The sequence below is a fragment of the Xiphias gladius genome, chromosome 2, assembly GCF_016859285.1.
Source record: "Xiphias gladius isolate SHS-SW01 ecotype Sanya breed wild chromosome 2, ASM1685928v1, whole genome shotgun sequence".
Lineage (NCBI taxonomy): Eukaryota > Metazoa > Chordata > Actinopteri > Istiophoriformes > Xiphiidae > Xiphias > Xiphias gladius.
In genome coordinates, this window is record NC_053401.1 from 6,177,819 (window position 1) to 6,189,027 (window position 11,209).

Consider the following 11,209-nt stretch of genomic DNA (forward strand, 5'->3'; position numbering starts at 1 on the left):
AAATCTGTCTTCTCTCTGAACGAATGCTGATGCTGAAGGCTTTTTATTTATCCTGTCATGCATACAAATGAATATAACTCAAATCCAGAATACGGGGCATACACTTTAAAATCGTACTACAAAAATACCAAAATTAAAGAATCCAAGTTCATATTAGTTATATGATCAGATTTTCAGACCTTCATGTCTACAACAAGTATTAACTTCTTTCTCCTCAGCTGACCCTTGCTCAAGTTATCAGTTACACTTCGACTGATGTCTCAGCTCATTTGAACCGAATCGTCAACTTCTTTCAGTAATTTCGTTGTGACCACCGCTTGTATTTCAACTATTTCAAATGTTTCGGCTGCAAAATTTTCAGCAGTGAGCGGACGTAAAATTAAAGAAAGGTCCGAAAATGTAGCCATTTTTGTAGTTAAGCTTATGTAATTGTAACCTACAAGAGAAATCTAGGTAAGACTAATGAAAATATTCTTCTTCCCTTTTTTTTAAACACACAGCCAGTCCCTTTTTTTTTCCCACCAGATTATTTCAGGGTTTAGGGTTTCTGTGGAACCATGTCATGAAAAATTCAAACAAAGCCATTGTAGTTTGTATAGAGCAGAAGGCAGAGAAGAAAAACAGTTTTTTTACTGTCAAAGTAAAGGTCTTTCGATTCTCAATAATGTATGACGTAACGTACGATTCGTTGCCGTGTTTTGGGCTAAAATGCATGTACCAATGGGTGTCAGACTAAAGGAAGAGCCACCACAGTGTGTTAGTGTCTAAATGAGATGTCGGCCGACCATAAGCCGAAAGAACAGCTTCAGTGCTCCTTGGAATAGATCTACTGGAGGGATAGAAAACCCTTCTTTCAAAGGATATTCCTTCATTTAGTGATTTGATGATGGTGGCGGACTGTTGAACATGTTGCTCCAAAATCTCCCATAGGTACTCTTTTGGTTTTATTGCATACATTATGTTTCCCCACTAATTTACTCAGGTTGTTCCTGTGATTTTCCACATGTCTGTTTATACGTAATTTTTGTTTTGACGGTATATTTGGTTCTCTGGTCCAACAATCTGCTACAAACCATGCTGATGAGGTTATGACACAACCTAACTGTGCCAACTGCAGGTGAAGCTGAGTGACCGTGTCCTCTCCACGGAGCAAGGCCTCTTGATCCGCTCCGTCCAGCTGTCTGACCAGGGTCTCTACTACTGCCTGACCACGGAAAATGGCTTCAAACGCACCGTCGCCAAGATCCGCCTGCGCGTGCTGAGCGAGGCCATGGTGAGCGTGCTGTCGGACAAACAGCAGTCGCCGTGGGCGTGGGCCAGCTCTCTGCACCCTAAGGTCCTATTGGCAGCCTTCAGTCCTGCGGAGAGCCTGGCTGTACAACAGTACTGCAAAGAGAGGAAGGAGCTCCAGAACCTCCAGCAGAAGCAGTCGCAGCATCAGCCTCGGCCACCTGGGCCTCTCAGGGGGGACCTGGCCAAACTGAAGCCCCTGCTGGACCGGAGGAAGAGCCGCAACCGGCGCAATCACCTCCCAGAGGTCTGACACAGGGAGCTGGCAGCTACAGAAACTGACATGCGCACCTCCCTCTAATCCTACCAGGCAGTGACAAATCCTCATCTTCCAACTCTCATCTCAAACTGCAGAGCTGCACTGCGGATGTACAGTAAGACGAGGAGGTGGGTGTGGGGAGTTCAGATTCGGCAAAATGTTTTTCTTGCATGAGGTACGGTGACCCGGTGGCTGTGACATACACTAAGACACACGCACAGGCGACCACGGGCCATTCATTTGTTGTCGCAGTCACTACACAAACCGAAGTGGCCGCGTTACGAGTGCCACCAATAAACGGCAGTCTCTGACAGGTTGATGTTGCTTATGATAATACACCTTGAGATGCAACTAGAGAGAATGATTTTATCATATTTTAAATATCAGAGGGGAAATTGGACCGGCCGGATATTAGCTCACAGTGGATTTGTCCTTTGTTGAGAAAAAAGGGGGAGGCAGTTTGACATAATGATATTAAACAGAGGATATTGAAAAGGGAAAAAAGGGAGATAGATGCATGTTTGACAGTGAGTGCTCTCTCTCTTTATGCTAAGTGTTATCGTAATATTTTACTAGATCATGCTCACATTTGAATTTTTTGCTTTTCAACCAAAAAAAAAAAAAATTCTCTCCATTCAGTGAAAACTACAGAGCTCTGTGGGCACATGTGGGGCAATAAATTGTGAGTTTGTGAGAGAGAAAAAAAAAATTCCTACAGGTTGACGGCCTCACAATGGCGTCTACAATAGCACAGTTCATACAAAGCACAGACGGCAAGCAGTCTGAATAAAGTGTTCTATTACAGCGCTGTAAGTTAAAAAATGTATTAGTTCAAAGACCAAACTTTACATCCAATGCTGATGTTATAAGATACTGAGTAGAAATTTGAAATACAGTGTGAGTTGCTGCACACACCTTATATGATCTGTCCTATATTTATTCCTACTACTCAGACATACATGTACGAGAATGTGCCTCACTGTAATTCAGCTGCATATTGTATCTATATCATACTTCTCTTTTTCCAGCACAGAAGCATGTTTATAGAAACCCATTAGTAATGTAGAGGTCTTTCAAAGGAATGGTTTGACGTTTTGGGGAATAGGCTTAGTTGTTTTTTAGTTAGATGAGAAGATCGATATCACTCTGTAGAGTAAATACAAAGCTGGACCCAGCAGCCGGTTATCTTAGTTTAGCTGGAAGACTGGAAACAGAGATGGCCTGGTTCTGACTAAATATAAGGAAATCCACCCTGCAAGCACCTCTAAAGCTCACAAAGGCCGAAGCGTAAAAAAATCAGGTTTTGCTATTCTTTGGCTGAGCACGGTGACCTCCTATAAACTGTTAGCGTCAATGCCGAGACTCCTCCGGCCAAGAAAAATTGCCTGCCACATAACCCCTCATAAATCCTGGTTTGCCAGGTTTTGTTACCTTCGGACAGAGCCAGGCTAGCTGTTTACCCCCATTTTCAGTCCTTATGCTAAGCTAAGATAACTAGCTTCTGGCTGTAGTTTCATATTTACTGTACAGACATGAGAGTGGTATCGATCTTTTCATCTAACTCACGGAAATATAAGCAAATAAGCACATTTCACAAATTATTCATCAAATTATTCCATTAATCCTTACCTGGATTAGATCTGAGCAACCAAACTGGCAGATGTGCACATTTTAGTTTGTGGCCTTCAGGTAAATACTGTATGTTATTGTAGTACTTGGAAATACGGTCTACAATGACAGTTTCCTTCTCTGGATCCACATTTTCTAGAGTCGGCACAGCAAAGTGGACATACTTTTAATTCAGAAGTAGTAATTGTCGGTGATAGTGTGTGAGATAGACCATTTGACATATGTGAATAGACTTATTTTCAGAAGCATAGTTAGTGTAGATAGAGATTATTTGTTGCTTGTGTACAGAGTTTTTTTTGTTTCATGCTTTTAATTTAATGTTGTGCCGAGTTTTGTGAAGATCTGTATTCATTGTGTATATAAATTCAACACATTTCACCAACTAACTCTGACTGTATCTGCAAATTGAAGAGATAAACAGTATTATTTTCATTTTTAGAAAAGACTCTAGTTGTACCTTCCCTCTTACAGATCTCTGCTCCATGTTTAATAAAACTGTGTGACCAGCATCATGTCACTTCAACTCAGTGTAATTTCAGTGTTATGAAACATATGTATTTCTATTTATTAATGTCATGATAGCCTGAATAAATCTGTTCAGATGAATCTCAATTTTAAAGAAAGACTGTGTATTTTATTGTCGGACATTTTATTAGTATAATTTCTCAAAATGTGAACTTTGTCTTTCTGTTACTGGCCACTACATCATCCCTCTGTCTACATTATAGATACCCTGGCGCGGCATATCGTGCTACGTATATCATAACTGTCTTATTCTATTGCTTTAAAGGAATAGTTTGACATTGTGAGAAAGGCGCTTAGCTTAGCACAAAGACTGGAAACAAGGGGAAACCCTAAAGTAACAAAATTTTCCTCATTAACATGTAATACCTCATTAGTTTAATCCGTACAAAAAATTGTGAAAACACCAGGTTATGGTTTTACTGAGGTTTATGTGGGAGATCTGTCTTTGGACGGAGCCTGGCTAGCTGTTTCACCGCTTCACCCTGTTTGCGGTCTTTTCACTAAGCTAAGCTAGCGGGATGTTGGCGGTAGCTTTAGATTTATCATACAGAGATGAGAGAGCTATCGATCTTACGTAAAACAAAATATTCTTATCATATGCGGAAATTTTGATATCTAGCAAAAAGTATGGGTTTAATAATAAGTGGCAGCTTAACAGGGTCCAGGTTTCCAAACAGGAACTTGCGTGATCAGTGAAAAGTACCTGGGTCAACGTTAAGGTTTGCAAACTGCACATCTACATAAAGAGGAGCAAGACTTGTCTTTTTTAAATATGAATGAAACGCCCCCTTATATGTGTGGCATGTAAGACTGAGACGTAACAGTAGAATCAAAGACACCTAGGGGGCTGCCGAGGATCATTTAAAAGCCATAAAACCAAAAGCAGGTCTCCTGTTGGGCTGAAATACTGCTTTCTCACCAAACAAACCTAAGTACCATTCATAACCACAGTATAATCATTCCCCAGCCCATTTCTGTTACTCTTTTTGATTTATGGGCCACTCGAGGTAAAGAGGAAACTACATAATTTTGCTTCAGCATGCACAATGCAGAGGTTTGTTTCAGCAGCAGGACAGTCTCAGCTGTATTTGGGGCTGCGGGGGATGCAGACCAGCTTTGATAGGCTGGTGCAGGGTTAGAACAATCCAATATACTAGGAAAAGGACACCCAATGAAAAACTCACTTTTTCAGCTTTTATTCATTTCGAAGACACTAGTTCAGCAAAGGATATTAACATTTGCACAGGATTAGCTTCATGTACATTTCTTTTATAGGATGTCAAACAAACCCATTTCTCCTCTGTGCGGATTAATAACCTGGCAGCTAAGAGGAGTCTGCACCTGCTCTCCCTCTGGAAATCCCTGATTAAGTTATTGTTACAGTGTTTGCACTTAAAATAATACTTGGCAAAGGAATTCAGCTCTTGAGCTTTACAAAATCACAGTATCCCCCCCCTCGGGTATCAAACAAAGTATGACATTATAAATAACACTAAAATTTGAAAAAAGTGTAGATCTATATCAAAAGTGTTGATGTCCCATAGCAGCTTAAAGGCAAAGTGCTCCACAACTTACACACAATAGACACCTCTGTATGATTCATTCACACGAGCTTGCTTTGGTTATTTCTCCTCGTCACCACACAGTAGGAGATGAGACAAGCGAGGAAGATGGTCAGACCTGTGCCCAGCAGCACCTGCTGTATTATCTCCAACATCCGGATACGGGAGAGGAGCTCCTTCTTAAACATGTCTGCTGTTTCGTCATCCAACATAGCCGTCTTGTTACAAAGAGTAGAGAGAGGAAGGAGGGAGTGACTGATTAACATGCATCCCGAGCTGACAGACAATACACTTCATGACTGCAGGGCTCCATTTTTATCTTACCTCATTCAGCCAAACAAGAGGGAATACGGTATAATCCTTGACTTTCTTAAGCACCCTGCAGGGAAAGAGTTCATTACTTGGCATTCAGTGCATGATTCTTCCTCAAACTTTCTAAAAAGGAATAGTTTAACGTTTTGGGAAAAATGCTTATTTACTTTCTTGCTGGGATTTAAATGAGAAGATTGATGCCACACTTTGCGGTTAGCTTAACAGTCCATACAAAGCCAGAAAATAGTTAAAAACAAAACCACAAATTGTTATTTTGAAATATATACAGTTTTTTTACAATCTAAACAAACAAGATAGATCATGTTTGTGAGCTTTAGAGGGGATGGCAGTTAAACGGTGTTACTTTTGGACAGAGCGAGGCTAACTTGTTTCCCCCTGCTCTCAGTTTTTATGCTAAACTAAGCTAACCAGCTAGAGACATACGAGCTGTCTCGTTCTTCTCATCTAACTGTCATCAAGGAAGCAAAGCTAAGCATATTTTCCAAAATATTTGTCTTTAAAAAGGTCAAACAGAACTTACGTGATGACCTTCGAGGGTCCATACATCATATTCACTTGAATTCTCTTGGCAAACCTCAGGGTAAACCCGGTTGTCTGGTGGAAAGATACAAAAAATTAACATCAGAGATGGTGCTCCTTAAAGTCAAAAATCATTAAGACGAACGTTAAGAGGCTCTTACAGGTTCCACATCTAGGTAGGTGTGATGGTGCTCCTCGCTGGGACTGAGACCCAGTACATCCTCTAGCAGGGATGGACTGCCATGAAGGAAGTGGGGCAGGGAGATGTAGATAGGCCTTCCTGTTCAGACGGCAAGGAAACAATGACAATTTCGAAATGCCAAGTTCCTGTGCAGAATAAAGTAAGAGGCCTGAACTCCCAGCCGATTCTGGGTAACTGGGTAAAACCCTGACGCTGCAAACCAAATGCAAACTGACCATCTTGACAGGAGCTGATATCCAGCACTCCGGCGATGGTGCAGTTCTTGGTGGTCTTTGGGTTTCTGCAGAAGCACCTGTTGTTTGGGTTGACCGTAGGGGAGGCCAGGGTGGATGGCTGCAGGCCGTAGCGGTACACCTCAATCCCTTTCAGGTCCATGCTCTCCTCAAACATGGCTGACACAGACCTAAAGACAAAACAACACAGGTTAATTCAAGAATCTTCGAGCAATTGACCTCATGGACCCAGTATTCTCTAGCTCTATTGTGCAATTTAATCCAGATGGACTCAAGCACATGACTGTTTTGGTACTGGAAAGCGCTGACCTCTAGTGGTAACTTAGAGGAAAGAAGTCTAAAACGTTGCAAGTCTAAAATTAAGATGTTAAATCTCCCATCTTACTGGCCCACTTAATATTAGCAAATCCGAGTCAGACTAGATCAGGTGAGATTGCTCCCACAAACTTAAACCCTTAGTCACCTGCAAATGTCTGATGAGAAGAAATAGATAGGCTCCTTCTTGTCCACAAAGGGAGGGAATGAGGAAGCATCTGAGAAAAAGACGAGAAGAAATAAGGTCAGAAAGGTGAATCTTCTGCATTTAGAGCCGTTGTAAGTGGCGTTAAGAAAAAAAAGTCATTTAAGTTTTTACAAAACACATTGCTGCATGAGCTATACCTGTCCCATTGATCATGTCACAGTACGTGTCATTCCAGAAACGTAAGCTCCTGTTGGGCAAAATTAGATTAGTCAGACAAAACAGCCAAATTTCACCTTACCATTTTCAAAAAAACAGGATTTTCACTTGTCGAAACATGTACAAACTGATTAACCTGATTTGATTTACCAGCCTAAAATATCACAATGTTTTGTTTTTTTAAAAACTGGATCCTCACTTGTCAAATCTGTACAATTTACGTAAAAAATCCAGGCCTCAAATCCAATCTCAATATCTCCCTCACTTTATTCATTATTGGACTCACCCCTCTCCCCGCCACCTGTCAATCACTCCCACTTTAGAGATGTCCTCCTTTCCATTGAAGACAGTGTAGAAGCCATCATAGGTGCTATTGTACTAAGGAAAATACATTGCAGATGATTAAATCATGTCATTTCGGAGGTGTCACTCTGCAGGTCTTGTCTCTTCTATGTTTATTAATGTGAGAGTAAGGCTAGTATATCTGTTTACTTACATGTACAAATAAGCCCACGGTATTTTTCAACATGGGGTCTGTGTAACCCCAGAGCATTTCCTTGACTGTGCGGTGCTGGAACAAGGAGGAGTTGCTTAACTTTATCATAGTCTCCAGCACAGGATGAAAAAAAACTGGAATCAGTGAATAAGCTCCCTGGGGGGAAAAAAAAAAAAAAAAAAAAAAAATTGGAAAAATTGACCATTTCATTCGGAAAATTTCTGCAAATTATAATTTTAGTCATGACTGATGGTGTCAGTTAGAAGACACGTCGGTACAGTGACAGAACAAAACGCATAAAACTGCTGTAGTCACAACTGCTGCTATTGCCTCAGGAGATATGCCAGAAAATAATCTTCTTTCATGAGTTGGATACTAGCTAATTACTTATAAGTAGAGGCTTTCTTTGGAATTGTTCACACTCATCATTTGAAAGGGAGGAACATACACTGTGCCCATGAACAAAGATTGCCATTGTGAATTTATGACTTTCAAGTTCTTCATATTTCCAAACCCACCGTCATGTCTTCTTACACTAAAGTTCCCCATGGAGCTGGGTATCCAACCATAATACTTTCCTAAGACTGAAAACGACTCCTTTTACTTACTCTTTTAACCTTCTTGGTGATCAGAAAGTTCCTGTTTTAAATCATTTTGCTAATTTTACGGTTTTATTTAGGTAAAGCTCCTGCTTGTGTTCAAAACACAATTAAAGGAAAGTTCCAATATTTTTTTAGCCTGGGTCTTACAGTCAGAATGGCTAAAATTATGCTAATAAGCCATGCTAACTTTGCACCTCCATTGTGGACATGCGGAAAACGCTGAGTCAGGCCAAACAACAGTTTATAGGCGCAAGCAGTGCTAACCTGCCAAAGCTTTCCAGGTAAACTTTGGTTTCACATAAATCATTTAAAACCCATGTCTCTTTGTCTGACTAAAAGTAAACACAGAAATTTGCCCGTTGCAATTTTAGCTTACTTCCAGGAAACTTCCCAGCTAACCAGTAGCTGCCTGTTCATGAAAAACATGCATTTGGTCAAAGTAAACACAGAATGTAGCCCGCCGCGTTAGCTGGTGTAGCTGAGTGCGCGCCCACCTTCAGGGAGACTTGTCGGCTAACCAGGCTAGCTGCCTATAGGTGAAAAACATGCTTAGAAACATCAGAGTTAACACAGAAACTAGCCCGCTGCATTAGCCATTGTAGCCACCTGCATACCACATCCGTTGCAACCGTCTGGCTAACCAAGCCTGCTGCCTAGTCATCTGTGCAAGCCAAACTTGTTTACACGTGTGAGGCTGTGGGTAGAGTAAAGCCCAGGTTGAAAAACACCGGAATTTTTCTGTAACGTCTGACCTTTTGTATTTTCATTCCTCAAAACAAGGTATTTTAAGCAGTATTGCATCAGTACAGAAACTCAGACATTGCCCTGACACTGGTATAATATGAAATTCTGATACAAGTCTTCATGATATAGTTCACTGGTTCCCAACCTGGAGGTTGGGTCAAAAAATGCACCTAAGGGAAAGGCGATTAACAGGATAGAATACAAGAAAAAAAAACGATACTGCATTTCTGCTACTCGGTGTGTCTATTGTACTTTTTTTTTTTTGTCTAATTCTGGATTTTCTTGTAAAATTCTAAATTTTTAGCCCTATACAAATTATTCAAAGGAACAACCTTGTGAGAGAAAACTGGTCTTTGGTTAAACTTCTTTGGTTAAACAGAGGGTCAAAGGCCAAAAAGTTTTGGGAACCACCACTAAAATGAGTGGTTGCAGACCAGAGCAACGCACCACGAGGCAGCAAAGCTTTATTTGTCACAGCTCGCCTTGGCCTTTCAACGGAGGTGGCCAGTAGCTGGTAAACGGTAGAGCTGAGTCGAATCAGGAATCACCGCGGGGTGACACTCACTTACAGCCACAGCCAGGTTGAGGGAGGTCACTCTGTCTGTCTCCGGTCCCACGGACATGGACGGCTCAAAGATGGCGCCCATAGGCAGCAGGAAGGAGACAGTGTTGTTGGCGTTGAACGTGATGTTGTCTTTGGGAAGATATCTTGTCCTGGAGAGGGAGGCGAGGCTCGTTAAATTAGGTAGGAAGAGAGTAGATTCTTCTACGTTGTATGTTATCGGATAGGTGTGATGGAGTGCTCATCGAGGAATTGACCAGTTCAAATTTCAGAGGCATACTGTGCTAAAGCAAACTAAAAAAAAGTTTTTTTTAAAAATCGACCTTACCTGTATGTGTAAGGTCCCTTTTCCAATACCACTGGTTTTGCCCCATACTGCAAAACCTCCTGGGGGTTTTTCACATCAAAGAACCAGAACTGCCTGTACACTTTTGCCCCCGCAGACACCCAGCTGTTGTAAGCTGTCGTTCCCGGCTCAATGACGGCTTCCTAAACCCCGCAGACACACAGACAGTCTATTTTTAACATGCCTGAAGGCTGCCAGAAGGCCAGCAGCCCCACTGATACGTGAACGAGGTAGATGCTCGATCATAGAAAAAAAAGAAGAAAACAAGGTCTAAATCGTCCAAAAAAAAATTTCTTTACAGTTTCTAAAAAAAGAAAATCCAAAGATGCTGATCTTGTAATGTATGACATTGATACTTGGCTTTCTCTGCGGCGTCTTGTTTACCAGTTCAAGCAGCTTTCAAAAAACGCACTCCTCTTTCCTCCCGTTTCTCCTAATTCACCTTGATCCCTGCGTACACATCCGCACCCTCCTGTCACTCCCTATCCTCCAACCCCGGGTGAAACTGAGCCCCCCTACCTTCTCCACTGTCCCCTCAATGATGCTGTTCCCCAACGGGATAAGGACACCTCCCAGGATGGCTACCGCCGCCCCGAACACAGCTCCGGCTACCAGCGCGCACCTTCTGTCACAGCAGCCCATGGTGATGTGCGTTTCCCTCCGCCCGACTGTGCGTCTGTCTGCCTGCCAGCCTGTCCTCTTTCCGCCTCTTTGTTTGTGGTGTGCGGCGGTATGCGCAGCTTGCCTGTGTTTGCGTCCCGGCGGCAGCGGCAGCACCGGCGGGCTTTACCATCAGAGGAGCTGGCAGAGCAGCAGAGGCCAGGTAAAGGTACAGACGCCTCTGTCAGGCACCCAGGGACCTCTTATAGATGAAGTTACATAATGAGAAGGAAGGTTTAAGGTTCAGCCGAGAGACCTTCCTCCCAAGCATAAGTAGGCACTATCTGACCAGGTGATAACAGCTACAACAGGCTGAGGAGAAAGGTTGAAAGAGGGGTTGGCGCACAGAAAGGTAGTGCATGAATAAAGTTCATTTCTGCTCACAGAGCCATGCCACTGTTGTTTTTTTTGCATGTTTGTTTATTTTCACTCATTTTGTTTCACGCTATTATAACTAACAGCGGTAAGATGAAGCCAGTCTTGAATCCTCATTCAAAGAGGACCAGTCAGACCGTCCAGTGACCCGGGTGATGAGACCCTTCATGGACATTTGATCTTTTCCTATCCT

The 11,209-nt window shown here is 42.2% G+C and overlaps 2 protein-coding genes across 2 annotated transcripts in view; one reads left to right on the forward strand and one right to left on the reverse strand.

The window, feature by feature from the left end:
* Positions 1-3,772, forward strand: part of sema3c (sema domain, immunoglobulin domain (Ig), short basic domain, secreted, (semaphorin) 3C) — a 41,225-nt gene extending 37,453 nt beyond the window's left edge. The window contains exon 18 of the mRNA XM_040144849.1: positions 1,118-3,772. Coding sequence (XP_040000783.1) covers positions 1,118-1,543 — 426 coding nt within the window. The 3' untranslated portion in view covers positions 1,544-3,772. The remainder of the gene's footprint in view (positions 1-1,117) is intronic.
* Positions 3,773-4,932: 1,160 nt separating this feature from the next.
* Positions 4,933-10,623, reverse strand: cd36 (CD36 molecule (thrombospondin receptor)). The gene is made up of 12 exons (XM_040149096.1): positions 10,501-10,623; positions 9,964-10,124; positions 9,643-9,787; positions 7,728-7,883; positions 7,518-7,609; positions 7,213-7,262; positions 7,016-7,085; positions 6,535-6,722; positions 6,279-6,397; positions 6,119-6,192; positions 5,590-5,644; positions 4,933-5,483 (listed from the first exon to the last, which is right to left on the reverse strand). The coding sequence occupies exons 1-12, from the start codon at positions 10,621-10,623 to the stop codon at positions 5,307-5,309; spliced, it is 1,410 nt and encodes a 469-aa protein (XP_040005030.1). The 3' UTR covers positions 4,933-5,306.
* Between the last annotated feature and the right edge of the window lie 586 nt (positions 10,624-11,209).